This window comes from Caretta caretta, chromosome 5, assembly GCF_965140235.1.
Source record: "Caretta caretta isolate rCarCar2 chromosome 5, rCarCar1.hap1, whole genome shotgun sequence".
In the NCBI taxonomy this organism is placed as follows: domain Eukaryota; kingdom Metazoa; phylum Chordata; order Testudines; family Cheloniidae; genus Caretta; species Caretta caretta.
The window spans coordinates 30,937,479-30,958,251 of NC_134210.1; the positions used below are offsets into that span (position 1 = coordinate 30,937,479).

A 20,773-nucleotide genomic window follows, 5' to 3' on the forward strand; every position below is an offset into this window, starting at 1 on the left:
ACTCTTACCTACAAATTCCAGATTGTGTATGGACATTTTTAAATGCAAATACTGTACCTGTATATATGTATTTTCCTTTTATGAATTTGCTTTTCAAATCTGTATTACAGAAAAAAATTCTCAGTCCAGTTGTGTAATCAAAAAATGTTAATTTGCTGCTTTCTTGAAAGTATAATTTGATAAATGCTTGAATATGAGATAGTAAGTTGTTTCAGCATTAGGCACTGGGTACACAGATACTGTTAAAATAAACTGGGGAAACAAAAAATTCTAATCAAATTTTTTTTTTGAAACCAGGAAAAGAAAAGCACAATGAAAATATTCCAAAGGAAACAAAGCTAGTTAAATTTTATTTTTCAAAACTTAATCTAAACTAATATGCTAAACAAACAGCAAGAAAATGTAGTCAATGTTAACAGTATTAGCTGACACAAATTATTGTACCAAATGTATTACAGTGCAATATTAACAGAACTATTTACATGCATATTTACAACATGTGTTTTCTTTACATAAGCTATTTTACTTACTTCTTGGGAAGTTGGAAACATATGCATTTTGAGTTGGTAATGGGTTCTACTTCATCTATCCAGTACCAAATAGCATGAACCACTACAACTGAATTATAGGCAATAATAAGAATTGTCTTTGGGTATTTCAGAAAAACTACAAAACAAATTATTAGATTGGAGACAAGCAGCAGTTGACTTCAGAATTTGTTAATATATCTGAAATATAAAAATTGATACAAACCAAACTACGGAATCAACACAATAAATTGTATAAATTAATTAGAGGAATAAGAAGTGTCCTGGGGCTCTCTCAGAAGGGTAGACATGTTAATCATGTTAATCACATTCAAGAATACATAGATTCAAAGCTGCACACGTTGTAGAGCATGGGCTAAAACCTAGTTACATTAATGTATTCTTGTAGAAGAATGCAAAAATATTTAGCAGAAGCTTCTGCTTGTAAAAGTTGAAAATAGGCAAGTGTCCTTAAAGCACCTGGCTTCCAAAGCAGTGCTTGCGTATTAATGATGTCACATATTAAAAATGTTTATTCCAGAAACGAACCCCAAATACCGCCACACACGTTGGAAAAAAAAAATCACTAGCTTTTTTCATGATTGTGATACACATTTAAAAAAATCTACCCATCTGCAGTTGAGTTTCCTAACCTAAAAATATGTAACATCAGAAAACTCCTGTATGATAAAAAGGGTGAGGCAATCCTAGTGTATACTAAAATAAGTGAGCAATTTATTTTTAACTCAAGGTTTTCATTTCTTCCAAGGTAAATTTAGCATTTTAAATGGGACATTTCCCAGTTAGTAAAATTTTATTTCCATGTGATACTTCTCAAAACAATTTTATTGCAGCCAAAACATTGTTCATTTAACTGTACATAAAATAAACTATGATATATACACAACATTTTAAGTTACAGGGCATAAGTTTACAATTTTTGGCAGATTCAGTTTAACAAAATGGAAATTGCATAACTTTAATACTCAGAGAAACTCAACATCCTTAATTTGGTATACATGTGACAAGTTCTCTTGGTTTTCCCTGTTTACTAATCATACCTAAACTGCTTTATTATGCTAATATTGTGCATAACATCTCATTGTTTTCTCTTACGTTCCGATTCTAAGCAGAATTTTTCATATGCTTCTTCAATTTCTGGATCCATCTCATCATCAATGTCATCAAAGTACCTACAAAAAAAATTTTTTTAAAAATTTGCTGTTAGGCTATATTTGTACTGTTTTCTTTTACGAAAAAGAAAAAGTGAAGGTCACCAGACAATACACTGCCATGTTGGGACTATGTTTGGTAACAAAGTGGATAGTGAATAAACAAAACTATTTCCTGTAGTGCTTAGGAGATCCTTGGAGGTTTGACATGTCTGTTCAGTTTATAAGATTCAGTACAGGCACTGCCCACCCCCCCAAACTCCCATTGGCTGGGAACCGGGAACTGTGGCCAATGGGAGCTTCGGGGGAGGTACCCAGAGGCGGGGGCAGCATGTGGAGCCCTCTGCCCCCCTCCCCCAGGGGCTGCAGGGACATGGTGCCGGCTGCTTCCGAGAGCAGCACGGGGCCAGGGCAAGCAGGGAGCCTGTCTGAGCCCCACTGCGTGCTGCTGCCACCCTGGAGCCGCTCCAGGTAAGCGGCGCCGGGCCGGAGCCCGCACCTTGAACCCCTCCTGCACTAACTCCCTGCTGCACTCCTCCTGCACCCCAACCCCCTGCCCTGAGCCTCCTGCTGCACCCCGCACCTCTCCTGCACCCCAACCCCTGCCCTGAGCCCCCTCCCGCACTCCTCCTTGCACCCCTGCCATGAGCCCCTCCTGCACCCCAACCCCCTGCCCCGAGCCCCATCCTGCACTCTGCACCCCCTCCTGCACCCAACCCCCTTCCCTAAGCCCCCTCATACACCCCGCACCCCTCCTCTGCCCCAACCCCTTGCTCTGAGCCCCTTCCTGCTCACCACATCCCCTTCCACAGCCCACACTCCCTCCTGCACCCTAACCCCCTGCCCCAGCCCTAGCCCTACATTTATGGCCCTGCATGCATTTCCCCACCCAGACGTGGCCCTTGGGCCAAAAGGTTTACCCACCCTGATCTATATGCATAACTAACAAAATGACAGGTTACAGAGTAGCAGCCGTGTTAGTCTGTATCCATAAAAAGAAAAGGAGGACTTGTGGCACCTTAGAGACTAACACATTTATTAGAGCATAAGCTTTTGTGAGTTGCATCCGATGAAGTAAGCTGTAGCTTACAAAAGCTTATGCTCTAATAAATGTGTTAGTCTCTAAGGTAACAAAATGACATGTCGATTTCCCAGCTCAAATACTGTATCTAACTTTTATTCATATATCATGACAAATTAATTTGTCCCATTAGGAGTCTAGAAAGCCGATTATTAGGTCTTGTGTACTCAGATTCCACAGCTTCAAAATTTGCTACTTAAACCAACTACTGATGCAATATTGTTCAGTATAATCTAAGACCCTGGTCCTGCAACACAGACCATGCAGGTGGAGCTGTGTACCCATTAAGGGTAGGTCGACCCAGCAAAGAAAACCCTGTGCCTGGCCCCTTCCAGCCAACGTGGGCTCACGGGACTCAGACTGCAGGGCTGTTTCATTGCTGTGCAGACTTCGGGGCTCGGGATGGAGACCGAGCTCTAGGATTCTCCCACCCCACAGGTCTGAGAGCCCAAGCTCCAGCCTGAGCCCGGAAGCCTATCCAGCAATGAAGAGCCTGCGGCCCGAGCCCCACGAGCCTGAATCGGGTGGCACAGGCCAGGCACAGGGTTTTCTTTGCTGTGTAGACATACCCTTAGAGCCCCACTGAGGTCAGTGGGCCTCAGGGCAGCCAACAGTTCTCAATGCAGAATCAGCGTTTAAGCTGTCATTTCTAGCCTTTTGGGTTGTGAAAAAACCTTCCAAATGCAAACTGAATTGAAAGGAATTCAGTGTTGTCTCCCCAAGCCTGCAGAGAGTCTGTAACAATGTATTTGAGACACATGAAATTCATTGAAATCAGTGGGTAAAGCCCTGAAACCTGATGACAAAGTCAAGACTTAATTATTTAACTGTTTCTCATTGTAATAAAAACTTCCAGCTAATGGCCATGTCTATCAGTTTCATTCAGTAGTGGTTACTGCTGTGAGGGCAGCGGAGTGGCTGGCTGCTGTTAAGTACTGGATGTATCCCTTTTTTCTAGAAGGAAAGCACGGAGACTAACAACCAAACCCTACTTCCACACATCCCTGTGTTCCGAAAAGCCTCAACTGTTACCTCATAAATGGAAAAAGCCGCCAGCAACAGTGTAGTAATGCACGGTCATTAACGTTTGTAGAAAACTGAAAATGTAGTGATACCATAAAATTCAGGGTTAAACTAAATTCAAGGGATATTGCACTTATTATTCCTTTCCATGTTAAATTCAATAAAAGCTTTTTTTAAAATTTACCTGAAGTTTACCACAGAATGTAGTGTCCAAGTGTTACAGAAATGGAAGCCAGCTGTGCTACAGAGCTGCAGCCCAACTTGTAGCAGAGTACAAGAGGAGTCTGACCATTATCCATTGACATTGTCTTTCTCAAATACACACCATTTCCCCAAACAAATACTAATTAAACAACCTTATTCAGAAAAAAACAGTACCATATCTACTCGATCATAAGCTGGTTCATTTATAAACCGACCCCCCCGCAAGATGGATAAGTAAAAATGGAAAATTTTTTAACCCATTCATAAGCTGACCCTATAATTCAGGGGTCAGCAAACTCTGGCTCCTAGGCCACCAGGATAAGCCACTGGCAGTCCGAGATGGTTTGTTTACCTCAAGTGTCTGCAGGCACGGAGATAAACCTAAGTAAACAAAGTGTCCTGGAACACCAGCTGCTTACCCTGACGGGCCGGGACAGCAACTGGTGGGGAAATATATCTGGGGGGAGAAGCTGGGGGTCAGGGGAGTAACCCCTGTGACCACCCCCCCACATGACCCCACCCCTAGCCTGGGACCCCCACCTCTCCTCATCCCATCCCTTCCCACCTTATTGGGGGAGGGCTACAGGAAGATGTGTCTGGCCTGGCTAGAGCTGCTCTGGCAGGCTGGGCAGTGCAGACACAGCCTGCTCCGGTGGGCCAGACCGGGTGGCGTGGCTGCAGCATGTTCCAGCGGGCTGGGCCGGGCGGCACGGCTGCAGCGTGCTCCAGTGGGCCGGGTGGCGCAGCCACAGCCTGCTCTGGTGGGTGGGGTCGAGCAGCACAGCGGCAGCTGCTTCGGAGGTTGGGGGGAGAACAGCATGGCTAGAAGCAGAGAGACTCTGGCCCCGCCTCGTCCCTTCTGGCTCTGCTGCCTCTCCTGGCCCCCTCTGTTGGGGGGAGGGGCTGTGTCCCACCTCTCCCCCTCTCTATACCCATTCATAAGCCGACCCCCTTCTCTGGTGCTTCCCTTTTATACTAAAAAAATTCAGCTTATGAACGAGTATATAAAGTACATAAGTTTGAGATGGACAAACTGGTCTCCAATTTGCTGACATATGAAAGATTGCAACCTTAATTCAGTTGTCTTGTTCGTTTGCATTATGAGTAGTCTAATAATTACATGAAAACATACTCTTTTTTCCACATGACCCATCTCATTCAGTGCACAAGATAGATTGTGCTCTGGGAATGAATCAAGGTTGTCTGATGGGGGCTACTGACTGTAAGTCTGCCACACCTCATTCATTGCAGAAGCTGAAAGGTGTGTACTGACTGAGGCAATGGCCTGCAGGAAGGCAAAGGATGGTCTGTCTCACTATTAAGGCATTTGAATGCTACCTTGGAGAATTAGATTCTCTCTCTACCTCTACTACAGAGTTCCTATGTGAAGCTGGGCAAGTCCCTTAAACCAGATTTTTCACAGGTGGCCACTAACTGTGTGTTCCTCATTTTCTGGGTGTCTGACTTGAGACTGTGGGGTTTGTTTTGTGGAAGTGCCAAGCACTCAAGCTGAAACGGATGTCAACGGGGGCTGTGCTCTGAACAAGTGAAATACTAGAATGCTAAATACTTGAGAGGGTCAGGGGTGGGGGGGGAGAATCAGGTCTAGGCATCTCATACTAGGCACCCAAAATTGGTTGGTCTTAGTCTTTCCATGCCTCAGTTCCCCATCTCTAAAATGGGGATAATACCCATACAACTCACAGGAGTGTTGTGAAAAGACATATCTTTGTGAAGCGTTCAGATATTATAGTCATAAGCACTATACAAAAGCCAATGAGAAAGTTAGTAATTCTGTATGCAGAGCAGAGTTTGAACAGCATGCAGTTAATAAGGCATGGGGCTATACTGAACAATGAGGATAAAATGAAATACTGAATGGTAGCTCATTCAGTGAATGTCGTTCAGCCTGTGCATTGAATGAGGCAGGGGTTCTGTGGAAAAAAATAGTATGGGATGATGTAATTAAAGACTATCATAATGCAGACATAGAAGGAGACCAAATTAAGGTTGAACAGGCAACTTTAATTCTGGCATTTCCTAACTTTGGAGTACTTGACTTTGGATCATTAGTGTTCTGTAGTTTTTTGTGTTTAATTAATTATATGTAGTTTGTACAATGCAGCCAAGGTAACACTGCTGTAGAAATAAATACTGATTTTCCAACTTAAGATGTTCAGAACTCCCCACCTTTAGTCTACCATAACCCTCAATACGATGCTTTGTATTTTGTGTAGGGCCTGTATTCTCAAAACTGCAGTGCTCTATTCTGGGCATAAGACTATACTCTTCCATTTTTTTGTAAAATTAGTTCTTGGATGGCTCTAAGAATGCCAGACCTCCATTCCACCTACCCCTCCTCACCTCATCCTTCTCTCTTCTCCCTATTCATGCATGTTTTCTCATATTTTATTACTGTTACCCCCACCCAAACATGTTATGTCTATGTAGTATTGTCTGGTCTTGCAGCTTTGACAAATTGTCAAATTACATAAATCTTTTATAGATCCCATGAAGCTTGTTATATTTGGAAATATATCCAAGCTATAAGGCATGTACCTTTTTGAACTTTTCACTGTGCTTCTTTATGAAAAATCAATAAAAACTTAAACAAAAAACTGAAATGCAACTTAGACATTTTTGAGCAAAAGTATCAGACTAAAACAAAACATACGGATCTCCAGCCCCTGATAAGTCTGTTCCATTTTCTTCATAATCTGGAAAGAAATCCTCTCTGTCAAGCAACTCTTGATATTTCTCTTGATAATCTACAAAAGAAAAAAATATTGTAAGTTTATACATAGTCTACTTTTAACATATGAACGTTTCTCAGAGGTCTTGTAAAATTAGAATGTAATTTAAAATAGAGTAAGATTAGTCCAGCACCCAATGATACAGTATGAACATGGCCTTTTTATTAGACTCTATAAACAATGAGATATGTATACTGCAGGAAAGTGATCTTCCTTTCTAATTTCAAATGTTGCATGCAGTGTTATAGCTGTGTAGGTCCCAAGATATTAATGACAAGGTGGATGAGGTAGTATCTTTTACTGGACCAACTTCTGTTGGTGAGACACACAAGCTTCCAAGCTTACACAGAGCTCTTCTTCAGGCCCGGGAAATATACTCAAAATGTCACAGCTAAATACAAAATGGAACACATTGTTTAGCATAGTTGACACATATTTCAAGGGACCATTCAAGACGAAGTGGCCCATTAGCACCCCTCTAGTCACAGGGAGGAAAGGAAGAGGGGGAGGGGGAAGCAGCTGGGGGGTTGTTAGTGGGTTATAGATTGTTGTATTAGGCCATAAATTCAGTCTCTCTATACAGTTCCTGATTTTTAGTGTGCAGTGAAGTTATGAATTTAAGCTCCCAAGCTCGTCTTTTGTAAGTGCTCTGCAAGTTTCCTTTGGGGATGAGGATGGATAGAGTGACCCCTTTGTGAAAAGTGTTCACGCACAGGTGATAGGATGTTTTTGTCTTTTATCATTTTCTTGTGTGAATTTATTCAAGACCATAATGACTGTCTGGTTTCACCCACATAGGGGCTATTGGGGCATTTAGTGCGGTGGATGCAGTAGACCACATGTGAAGGACTCATGGATCAAGAAAAGTATGTTGTGGAGGGTGTTGATCATTGTAGCAGTGGTGATATGTCTGCAGGTTTTGCATCTGTTGTTCTGGCAGGGTCAGGTGCTGCTTTGAGTTGATGTGTCCTGGTCTTAGCACCCAGACTCTAAATAGAGACACTGGATTTATTGCTTATTACTACAATCTATAACCCACTAACAACCACCCCCCCACTGCGGCTTGCCTCATATCTCTTTCAGAGTTGGAGTCATGTATGCCCAAGCCATAATGGGTTCTTTAGACCTAGTTCAGCTCTTTTCAGGATAAAATTCTCCCAGCGATAACAGATCATGTCACAGGAGAAAGTTGCTGCTAAATTTAGGAGAGGACAATAAGGAGTGCACATAAAATACAAGATGGCTTTTTTCCTTCTCCATTAGCTGGAAAACAGGAAAAACAACAAAGCAGGATAAGCCAGCTCTCCCCCTTTACAGAGGGAGTGATATAAGAAGAGCTTTGCTTTTTCTCTGGTCCCCATCTGCAGGCACACTGGAAGGATTCAATCACTTGTTTGCTTTACTGTCTTCACGCTACTTGCCATTGAAACTGCACTAATTCCATTATTTAAAAATTGTTTATACTTTGTGCCTATTTGGACAGGGCCTCCTCAACTTAGGCCTGGTCTACATTGCGGGGGGGATGAAGGGGGAGATCGACCTAAGGTACGCAGCTTCAGCTACGAGAATAGCATAGCTGAAGTCAACGCATCTTAAGTCAACTTACCTCGCATCCTCACAGCGCAGGGTCGACTGCTGCTGCTTCCCCGTCGACTCTGCTTCCGCCTCTCACCGCGGTGGAGTACCGGACTCGACGGCAATGTGATTGGGGATCAATTTATCGTGTCTAAACTACATGCGATAAATCGATCCCTGATAGATCGATCACTACCCGCTGAACCGGCAAGTAGTGTAGACGTACCCTTAGCTATATTTTTCTTAGGAAAATGACTATACTAAGCTGGAGACATACCTGGGTCTGCTGCAGTGAAAGGAACACCATCAGAAGTGTAAAATGTTGGTTCATTCTAAAATTGAAATGACACAGTAAATTATACACGTATTTAATATAAACAGGATAATTGTTCATTGCCTTTACTACTTCCAGAACATCTATCAAGGTTAACAAAATTTCTATGCATTTCTTTACGAAAATACATCAACTTGAACAATTGATGTTTCTGAGTATATTCATACCATAAAATAGTTGGGGTCATTTTCAGGTGTTGCTTCCCTATATGTTGAGGTTACGTGAACTCTACCCCAGTTACTTGAGCGTAGTTCTACTAGTTTCAGAAGCATCTGTTTTACATCTCTGCAAATAGACAAAAAGCACCAAGAACTGCTTAAGTACTTTGTATTAAAATGTAAAAAAACCCGAACAAGATTCTTTACAATCCAACAACATCTCTGTAACACTGCATATGCTACAATTTAAGACAAAGTCCCTTAAAATAATTAAAAGAGAATGTTTCACACACATTTATAGCTAAAGGTAGGGGGAAGAGAAAGGGTTAACAAACCAGTAAGATATCAAAACTCTAGCAGTTACTAAACAAATCTACAGTAAAATGGTTTTAGAAAATCTACCTATTTTGCCACCACAATTGATTTTGAATGAACACATATGCGAGCTAGTTTCTTACCACGGATGTAGTGAAGTAATTCTGATTGTATAACGTAATCAATTACAGAAAACAAGTGTGCAAGAAAATCACATTGACATGTTAAATATCGCCCCCCAGGATATTACATTTTCCACTTATGTAGGACTAAACAGTATACATAATATCAATACATTCAAATGATGTTTTACATCTTTACTCGCTTCTTATGCGTTGCAAAATACAATTACAAATGCCAAGTTCCCTCCCTATTTTAGCTAGCACATCCACTTATACGTGCAATATGAAACAAATAACAAAAAACTATTACATTTATAAGTAAGTAGCTATTTATAAAATTAGAGAATGTACTGTTCTTGGGGAATGAGAAAGTGTGACATGCCCAAACTGTCTTCATTCCATACAACCTGTCTCAGAAAAATACTCCGTATCTTTTGGCCCAGAACAATCTCAAACCAAGATCTATTGACACAGTGCAGCCACGAGGATCTGAGCACCATCATTGCCAGGAGGCATTGGAGATGGATCGGTCGGAAACTTCAGATGGAAACTGATTCCATCACCAGAGTAGCAAGAAGATGGACACCTGAAGGCAAGCGAAACGAGGCTGCCTGAAAACAACATGGCGAAGCGCTGTGGAAGCCGAGCTGAAAAATCTGGGGCACAGCTGGGGAACAACTGAAAGACCTGCCAGAAACAGACAGGAGTGGAGGAGCTTCATCACTGCCCTAAATGCCGTAATAGGAGGCGTAATAGGAACAAGATGATAAGAGAATACGAGAACAGTCATCATCATCATCATCCTGTTCCCATTACGCTTCTTATGAGTAACATGAAATTTTCCCAGATGTTTACTGTATGACTGTCTAGGCTGGAGGAATCTTTCCCAAAATTTTAGTTGTTTAACTTAATCATCATCATTTTGGACTTATACCTGAACATATCGCTTACAGTCCATTTTTCCCCTTACCTATTTTTGTGAAGGAAGATATTGTAGGTCAATCAATGGCAATGAAATATGTGCAATGACAGAAAAAAATTAAATGTCATATTTCAAAGCTCACTTGTTCTAAAAAAAAATTACTGATGAGCATACAGCATGATAAAATCATGAAAAGTAACAACTCATAAATTATTTAAAGTTGAGTGTTAATAGTAAGCAAAATCCAAGATACTACAAAGGCTTTTGATTTGCGTGAAGTGGCTCAACAGCCATAAAGTTCGTGCAACAGAACAAAAAAAATCCAATTATGTTCAGGAGGTCACAGTACTGGGTAATTGGAGGACATGTTTTTTTTAAATATACAGTTGAACCTTGAAGACAATAAATCCTTCAGATTTGTTTTGTTCCGGGATTTATTTCGGATAAATTCTCTTTTCCCGTCAGGATCTGGATGCAGTGAGGTGATTTTATACTTTTCTTTATACTTTCTCTCAACTAGATCTACAGAAGGCACAAGATCAGGGATTTGCTTTTCTCCCTCAGAGTTAAATAGATAATTGAAAAGATGATACACAACAGACAATACTTCCGTTTCCAGTAAAATATCAAACCTGCAGCAAGAGTGAATCAAGCAGAGTCTGTAACATTCTCTTTCATGTCAGCATTGCCGTCAGTGATTTTACATCAACAGGGCAATTTCACTCATTATTACCCCTCCCACCGAAAAGCCTGCATAAGAAAGCTGGGGGGATGAAAACTCAACAACATTCACTTATCTGAATTTACCTTTGACTTTTTCCTCTGGTGAGAGAGGCTTTGGTTACCATGGATTTTGGAGGCTGTAGGTCCTCCCATTCCCAATGATCTTGGGGTATCTACAAAAATGAATCTCCTTCCATGCAAAGCCAGAAGCTCTCAGGTGTAATACCTGCCACAGATGCTACTGAGCAGCAACAAGGTTCCTGCAAGGACAACTGCTGATCCACTGGCCTTCCTCCCTCTGACAGGACACCTGCTGCAATTGTCTGGGTCCCACCATGGCTGTGTAATAGCAGCCTTGGAAGGACTCAGAGGGATGGAATAAACTCCTGTCCAGATTTCTCTGTGGAAGTCTGGAAGCTGAATGTAGTAGAGCAGTGGTTCCCAGACTGGGGTTCGCACACCCCTGGGGGTTCGCACAATATTACAGGGGGGTAGCCAGAAAAATTTCTCTAATGGTGGCCAGAGGACCCCGGGCATGGGAGGCAGCAAACGGGACCCAGTTGCAGGGCAGACAGCCCGAGACCCATGGAGTGCTGAGCAGGTAGCCGAGCCCCCGTCAGTGGAGGGACCAGCAGTCCAAGCCTGCGGAAGTTGGAGCCAGCAGCTTGAGCTCCGTGGAGCACACAGCTGAGCCCTGGTTGGCAGGAGCCTGAGCTCCAGGAGCCTGAGCTCAATGCAGGGCTGGCAGCCCAAACCCCGCCCCAGTCAGTGGGGGGGGGGGGAGTGGGGGAGGGAGGGTGGCAGCCCGAGCCCCAGTGGTCAGCATGGAGTCGGCAGCCCAAGTCCCATGGAGTGAGGGGCTGGGCAGTTGGGGCCAACAGCCCAAGCCCCAGTGATCAGCAGGGACTGGCAGCCCGAGCTCAGTGGAGCGCTGAGCGGGCAGCCTGAGTCCCAGTCAAAGGGGTCCAGCAGCCCAAGCCCCATGGAGGGCAGAGCCGGCAGCCCAGACCCCCGCGGGGGGCCAGCAGCCTGAGCCCCGTGGTGGGCAGGGCAGCAGCTGGGACCCCAGGCAGGTGGCAGCTCGAATCCTTGGCCAACAGGGAAACTTGGGCAGCATAAAGGGCAGAGTGAGCAGGGGCCATGCTGTATGTAGGGGGGTGACCCAGGCTAATCTGTCCCTCATGGGGCACCCCCCTAGGAACGGCCCTAGTGGTGGAAGAAAAGGGGTTTGAGCGCCAAACCAGCTGGAACCACACTGTAGCCAGTGTAGCAGCATTAAGGTGCCTTAGTAATTCGATACTAAGTCATTCTCTCTGGAGAGCTGTTTTGCTTCAGTGAGACATGAATGAATCTTCTCATTTTCTAGTTTGTTGGTTGTTAGCATTCTATCTGTTATTTTTATTACAACACAATAAATATTTTGTACACAAGTTCAATGGATAAGTGGCTGAAAAAGGAAAAAGTGTAAAGACACAAGAATCAGCTAGTGTTTCCTCAAGTCCACACTGTGGAAAATCTAAGTCTAATGATCATGATGGTCCTGGAAAGTCACTTACAAAGAAAAGAAAATATGACAATGATTATATAAAATATGGCTTTACTTGCATTGGTGATCAAGAATGTCCAAAACCACTGTGTGTAATTTGTGGTGATGTTCAACAAACAGCAGCCTCAAACCTTCTTTACTTCGGAGCCATTTAGAAACTAGGCATCCTGCACAACTCGACAAGCCTATTGATTTTTTCAAGCGAAAATTAGCTGAGAGGAAAAGTGACATTACCAGTTTTATAACCAAAGCAAGTACTGATAATGCAAATGCACTTGAAGCATCATACTGCATGAGCTACTGAGTAGCAAAAGCATCAGAAGCCCATACCATAGCAGAGAGCTTGATTGGTCCATGTATAAAAGATGTAGTTCATTGCATGCTCAGAGAAAAGGCTGCAAAAAGGATTGACACCTTTGTCCAATAATACATTATCATGAAGAATTAATGACATCTCAAATAATGTAGAGACTACAATGGTACATAGAGTGAAATATAGTCCATATTATGCCATACAGTTTGATGAATCAACTGATGTAGCTAATCTAGCTATTTTGCTGTGGTTTGTACGTTATGTGAATGAAACTATGGTTGAAGAAAATTTGTTGTTTTGCTGACCATTGGAAGAACGCAAAAAGAAAAGGAGTACTTGTGGCACCTTAGAGACTAACCAATTTATTTGAGCATGAGCTTTCGTGAGCTACAGCTCACTTCATCAGATGTTTACCGTGGAAACTGCAGCAGACTTTATATACACACAGAAATCATGAAACAATACCTCCTCCCACCCCACTGTCCTGCTGGTAATAGCTTATCTAAAGTGATCAACAGGTGGGCCATTTCCAGCACAAATCCAGGTTTTCTCACCCTCCACCCCCCCACACAAATTCACTCTCCTGCTGGTGCTAGCCCATCCAAAGTGACAACTCTTTACATAATCAAGTCGGGCTATTTCCTGCATAGATCAAGGTTTTCTCACATCCCCCCCACCCCCATAAACTCACTCTCCTGAGTTTGTGTGTGTATGGGGGTGGGGGGGATGTGAGAAAACCTTGATCTATGCAGGAAATAGCCCGACTTGATTATGTAAAGAGTTGTCACTTTGGATGGGCTAGCACCAGCAGGAGAGTGAATTTGTGTGGGGGGGTGGAGGGTGAGAAAACCTGGATTTGTGCTGGAAATGGCCCACCTGTTGATCACTTTAGATAAGCTATTACCAGCAGGACAGTGGGGTGGGAGGAGGTATTGTTTCATGATTTCTGTGTGTATATAAAGTCTGCTGCAGTTTCCACGGTAAACATCTGATGAAGTGAGCTGTAGCTCACGAAAGCTCATGCTCAAATAAATTGGTTAGTCTCTAAGGTGCCACAAGTACTCCTTTTCTTTTTGCGAATACAGACTAACACGGCTGTTCCTCTGAAACCTGTCATTGGAAGAACGTACAACTGGAAAAGAGATCTTCAATTTGACGTATGCATATTTTCAAGAAAAGGAAATAGATTGGTTTCATTGCCTAGGCATTTACACTGATGGGGCCACATCAATGATGGGCAAGTATACTAGATTTGTAGATCAAACAAAAAAGGTTGCATCAAAAGTCTCTTGGACTCATTGCAGTAGCCATAGACAAGCCCTTGCAACAAAACACATGCCTGAGGGACTGAAGGAAGTGCTGGATAATGCAGTGAAAATGGTGAATTTCATAAAATGATGGCCAACAGATTCCAGAATATTTCACATACTTTGTGAAGAAATGGGTAATATACACAATTGTCCGTTGACCCCCTCCGAAGTTAGATGGCTCTCATGGGGCAAAATCCTTTTGCGCTTGTTTGAGCTTAGAATGGAAATCCTAGTTTTTTTCAACAGCCACCCTTTCCACCTTGCCAGCTGTATGGAAAATAAATGTCCTGCTCCAGAACCTAGCTTGTTTCGCAGATATTTTCTCAAGAATTAATTACCTAAATTTATCTCTTCAAGGCCTCACTATAACAGTTTTCAATGTGCAAGAGCGAGTTGAATCCATGATAAAAAAAAAGGTTGCAGTTCTGGGAAAGTTGTTTGAAAAACAATCAAACTGAGTGTTTCAGTACTCTTCATGACTTCCTGGCAGAACATAAACTTCAGTTGGATCAGTGCACTAAAACCAATATAACTGCACACCTAAAAGGACTTTGCACAACTTTCCAGCTATGTCAGGCGATAATGACTGGATTCATAACCCTTCTGATGATACCACTTTCTCAACACACATATTGAATACTGAGAAAAAGAGAAATTGATTGAGATCTCCTGTGATTACGAACTGAAAAGGAGTTTCAGAAATCTGTCATTGATCAACTTTTGGCTGAGTTTAAGAAACGAGTACTCTCTTCTGGCAGAAAAAGCTATTACAGTTTTGTTACCATTTTCAACAACATACTTATGTGAGAAAGCATTTTCCTCATATGCACATCTGAAAACCAAATACAGAAACAGACTTGATGCTGAACCAGACCTGAGACTTTATCTTTCTCCAGTGGTTCCAGACTTGCAAGAGCTATGCAGAGCAAAGCAAGCGCATCCATCACACTGAGGAAATTTAAACTTAAATCCCTGGAAATATTAATTTTTAGGAGAGGGTTCACGAGATTTCACAATTTAATGAAAGGGATTTACGGGTTGTTAAAGTTTGGGAACCCCTGTATTAGAGTGACGTTTACCCAGCCACTCCTCCATTGTTTCTCCAACCTCTAATCAGATCCATAAGAGACAGAGGAGGTACTGTGGAGGCAGAATAATTATTGGGGATGATCAGCGACACTGAATAAAGTCAATAAATCCTCATACTAGTGAAGTCAATCTGCCTCACAATGTCTTTAATGAACATGTTCTATGCAAGATACTCTAGCAGGAATAGTTTTGCCACTTATAATTATAGCATCCAAAATGTTCTCTTAGAAAACTAATCTTAACTCTTCTGCACAACAGTACATTTTGGAAGTGCTGTTGGTTCAAATTAATGAATATACTGAAGAGATATATTAGCAGTGAAATATACAATATTCATGATATTCTATAGTAACCAACCATCGCATATGGTATATAAATTACCAAGGTGGTAAACTGTGAACAAAATCAAGAAATATTGTAACTGACAAAGTTACTTCAACAAAAGCAAAAATTATAAAGTCCACTATAGAAGTATAGCACTGAAAAGGTATTTTAATACCCAAGGTTAAAATCTATATTAAATTGCTTAAAATATCTAATTTATACATGTACAAATTTCCCAATCATTCTTTAGAAACAGGTTTTACTATATGGGAATGTTCTAGCATAAAGTATATTACCTCATGGCCTATAAGAACAAAGACCCATTAGGGTTACTATAACTCTGCAAAGAATGCATTCTGTACATTGACATTATTTGAATACAGCAGAAATATTAAGTGACATACAGCTCTGAAGAATAAGTAGAAAAACCCCACACGAGTAAAGAAAAGCAGTGAAGAATTAATGATCAACTAATTTTTCCTCCCACCTGCTGCAATTTGCATCCAGGACAACATTTTCAATTCTCTGGACCATTTCATCCATATCAGTCTTTCCTTTTTCTTTCCATGCATCTTCCAAAACTGATCCGGTCAACTAAAAAAAAAAAAAAAAAAAAAAAAGGCATATTTTATTAATAAAAAAGCATGTAAGTGCACTACATAAAATAAGTTAAGGTTCATGGAATTCTGTGACAAATGTAGACACATTATTTGACTACCCTAAAGGAAAAGCTAACCTTGATTTTCTAGATGTCTTTAATTTCATAACAATACAGACCTCATAAGTCGGGGTGGGCAAACTTTTTGGCCTGAGGGCCACATCGAGGTGCGAAACTGTATGGAGGGCTGGGTAGGAAAGACTGTGCCCCCCAAAGAGCCTGGCCACTGCCCTTGCCCCCCATTCGCCCCCTCCCACTTCCCGCCCTCTGACTGTCCCTCTCAGAACCCCCGACCCATCCAACCCCCCCTGCTCCTTGTCCCCTGACTGCCCCCTCCTGGGGTCCCCTGTCCCAAACTGCCCGCCCCCGCCCCCCTCCCCCTGGATCCCACCCCCTATCCAACCCCCCCACTCCCTGTCCCCTGTCCCTCCCCCGCCCCCACCCCCGACAGGCCCCCTGGTACTCCCACGCCCTGTCCAAACCACCCTGTTCCCTGACCGCCCCATCCAACTGCCCCCTGCTCCCTGACTGCCCCGGGGACCCGCCGTCCCTAACCGTCCCCTGCTCCCTGTCCCGACTACCCCCTGGGACCTTCTACCCAACCCCCCCACCGCCGCGCGCGCCGCCTCCCCCTTACCATGCCGCTCAGAGCGGCAGGATCTCGTAGCCCTGCTGCTCGTGCAGCAGCGTAACTGTGGCGGAGGGGCCGGGGGTAAGCCTCCTGGGCCAGGCAGGACAATCCTGCGGGCTGCAGTTTGCCCACCTCTGATATAAGTTGATGAATTCTCATTAAATTGTGTTGGTAGTTCATCAACAGCTGGTCTTTGGTTTTTGTAAACAAAGTGAGTTTGGTCACTGAACCTTCCACTTTTTAATGCTACTTAGAAATTGAATGAACAGCCCTGTTGCCATTTATGTTATCTTCAGGACTTTACACTAACCACAACTTGAAAACAACTCTTCAGTAACCTCACAAGACTTTAAAGCAGCCACGCAAGGTTCACTCTTTAAACATGTGCATAAAACCTGATGGTGTTTTTCTAAGCAATGAAGACTTTTCTATTTTACAATTTTTATGATAATTATTTCCCCTAAAAAGAGAGATATATCACTAGGTTTGCCCAAAAACCCACACATCACTGGGAGATGAGGAGCTCTTCCTAAATTACTTAGTGTAGACATTACCTCATAGGTCTTGCAACTAGGCAAAAATACCATGAGAAGGATAAACTTCAATGTTATTTCAAAACTAAATTCTGCAATAAATGTAGTATTTATTTAGATTTATGACAGAAAGCTAAAAAAACTGGTACTAAGTTCCCAAATTCCATATTTCAAAAAAATGTATTTTTAGGATATCTGAAATTAAAGAAGAGAAAAAGAACACAGTCTGTATGCAAGTTTAGAACTTCTATGAATCACAAAAGACCAATACGGCTACAAGTATGAGAGAAGAAAGCAGCAAGATTAGACCTTACCTGAAATTTTGACTTTTGACTCATTTGAAATTCTGTCCCTTATTACTAAAATGTAATATATCTATTTTTTCCTAATGAAGTTATGACTGATGCGTATGGCAATTGCGAATGTTGGTCTATTGGGTAATATATCATGTATAAAGCTAGACTTAATAAACAGACTTCAAACCCAACCAAACTGATTTGGCCCTTCTTCACTCTCAGGAATATAAATTAAGTACTATGCACGTTACTGTTGACAGTATAAAAAAAAATAAAAAATCAAGGCCTTCTTGACTGCTGTGTACAGAGATTAACAATATCTTGGCACTCTCAGAAGAGCCAGGATTTGCTTGTGATCTTTGTCAAAATTTTCCCTGCCTCCACTATTGTGTACTGTACACTAGCTGGTTGCTGACCTCCAGCCTCAGAGCTGCTGTATTTCACTGGTGCAATATATATTGTTAAACTGTTTTGGGATCCATTGAAATTATAAAAAGAAAAGGAGTACTTGTGGCACCTTAGAGACTAACAGTTTTCCACTGAATGCATCCGATGAAGTGAGATTTAGCTCACGAAAGCTTATGCTCAAATAAATTTGTTAGTCTCTAAGGTGCCACAAGTACTTCTTTTCTTTTTGCGAATACAGACTAACACGGCTGCTACTCTGAAATTGAAATTATAGTTACTATATACAAAGTCAAATATTTTTAAAGTTATATTGCTATATTTTCTGTAGTTAGAAAATGCCACTTAATTGTTGCCAAGTTAAATCCCATATAATACCCAATTAACAAAAGATAGTAACGTTTCTTTCAAATGATCAGATGAACACAGAACGATTCTACTGGTACCACTGTCTTAGATGAATGATTTTGAAATGCATGTTTGTCCTGATGACTTCAAAAATAAAAGATAACAAAATATAGTAGATCATTTGATAAGCCAACTACAGTCAAATATTTGATTAGCAGTTTTAACTTGTAACTGAGGGCAGGACTTGTAACCATGGTCACCGTAAGCCAGAGAGTTATTTGTATTACCTTAATGGAAAAGGCCAAACATGTATTTCTACACAGACTTCATGAACTACTCAGGATCTTTCATCAGGTGTAGTAAATATTCAACCACAAATCTATGTAAAACAGATTAAATACTGTTTGGAAAACAAAATGAATAAAGAAGTGTGAAATACGAAAAAAGCTACAGAAGGAACAGAAGTCTTTGTGCCTATACTCCCTTACTTATTTTTTTTAAATAAGCTGAACTCCCCCAAATCTTAATGCTGCAGACATAAAACCAACCTTCATAAAGAGCGCCACGTTTTTAATTTATATAGTTCTACTGTAGATATTTTCAAAAACTCCAAGCTTGGACATTTAATGAAGATATAAAAGCCTAGATTTAGTTCCTAAAGAAATGAGTTTTCAAAGCGCTAAGCATCTGCAGCACTCAGTCAGCTCATAACTAAATCATAGGGAGCTCAGCACCTGTGAATATCAGGCTGCTTAATTAAATGCCTAAATATGGTTTCAGAAGCCTAAACTTAAATAAAATTCAAATTTGGATATCTATTTGAAGTAGAGGCTGTTTTTGGCTTATTTTTAGCTGCAAAAACCCTGGATGATATCATAGAAGCAGTTCTCAGAACATCATCATGATCTCCTGTTCTCCAACACCAATTATACTTGTGATGTCAAAACTACTGCTGTAACTAGGTATCATCCCAAGAGAAAAGGTGAATTTTATTTTTCTTAAATTGCAGTACTTAAAGATGAACTACTTAGACTCTCAATGATTTGCTGAAGTTATGTGCAGACTCAAACAATGCAAATAAATTTTACATTTTAAAACAACCAACCAAAAAACACACAACCAAAACCAACCAACCAATTGCTCCTTTACTTATCTGCCAAAACGTCCAACTGTTCTATGCAGCGTTGTTGTAGCCATGTCAGTCTCAGGATGTTAGAGAGATAAGGTGGGTGAAATAATGTATTTTATGAGACCAACTTCTGTTGATGAGAGAGACAAGCTTTTGAGCTTACAAAGAGCTCTTCATGTCTGGGAAACTTATGCAAGGTCTCCACTACACACTTACTTTGGTATAACTATGTTACTCAGGGGTTTGAAAAATCCAGTGCTATGTTGGCAGGAGAGGGCTTCTCTTGGAGGTGGTGTTATTAAGCCGATGGGAGAGCTCTCTTCTGTCTGCTTAGAGAGTGTCTACGCTGACACTACATTGACCTAAGCACTATGCCTCTCATCAAGGTGGAGTTATTAAGTTGGTGTAGTGGGCAAGTTACAGGAGAGGGAGCTACATTTCAGTGTAGGCGCTTAAAGAGTTAGCTGTGTGACATTATTGACTTGAACTGGGACCATATAGAACATTGTTGCAACCAAGGTCCTGCAGTGGCACCAAATCTTGTATAAAGGGGGTCAAATAAGGTGTCTAAGACGAGGTTATGGTTTGCTGGTTATGATTATGCAATCTGTTTGCATGTATCATTTTTGTATTTAAAGATATAAGTATTGGGTCTATACTGTCTGTTTTTCAAACTTATGCTATGCTTCTGGGTGACACCACAGACAAGTTGGTGTCAGCTCTGCCTAGCCTGCTTGATGGCCCATTAAGGACCATCAGCTATACAACTGACCCACTGAGAGAAGGCAGACACGCCTTGCGACTCAGCAAGGTATGCAGGGACCTGCCTATGGACAGAACTCTGAGGTTTTTCTAGGCCATGTGAGGGACAGCTTTTCCTTGGGACAAAGAAAGCAGAGACCACATGGCAAAAGAATATAAAAAGTTGCTGCAGCTCCTCCGTCTTGTCTTCAATTCTGCTTCTTACCTCTGGAGGGACTTTGCTACACTGAAGCTTTGAACAAATGACTGATGACCCATCCCAGCTGTGGATGTACTCCAGAGACTTAATCTGAACCTGCAGTTTATTCTATCACTGCTGCAAGCCTAAACCAAGAACTTTGCCATTATTGTATGTAATTGATTCCATTTAACCAATTCTAACTCTCATCTATATTTCTTTCCTTTTATGAATAAACCTTTAGATTTTAGATTCTAAAGGATTGGCAACAGTGTGATTTGTGGGTAAGATCTGATTTGTATATTGACCTGGGTCTGGGGCTTGGTCCTTTGGGATCGAGAG

General features: G+C 41.7%; 1 protein-coding gene across 2 annotated transcripts in view; it reads right to left on the bottom strand.

The window, feature by feature from the left end:
* Positions 1 to 321: 321 nt before the first annotated feature.
* PAIP1 (poly(A) binding protein interacting protein 1) overlaps positions 322 to 20,773 on the bottom strand; it is a 46,097-nt gene continuing 25,645 nt past the window's right edge. For both annotated transcript variants that reach the window (XM_048851062.2, XM_048851063.2), the window contains exons 7-11: positions 15,979 to 16,085; positions 8,837 to 8,954; positions 8,613 to 8,667; positions 6,682 to 6,775; positions 322 to 1,720 (exon numbers count right to left, since the gene is read on the bottom strand). In XM_048851062.2, coding sequence (XP_048707019.1) covers positions 1,627 to 1,720; positions 6,682 to 6,775; positions 8,613 to 8,667; positions 8,837 to 8,954; positions 15,979 to 16,085 — 468 coding nt within the window. In that variant the 3' untranslated portion in view covers positions 322 to 1,626. The remainder of the gene's footprint in view (positions 1,721 to 6,681; positions 6,776 to 8,612; positions 8,668 to 8,836; positions 8,955 to 15,978; positions 16,086 to 20,773) is intronic.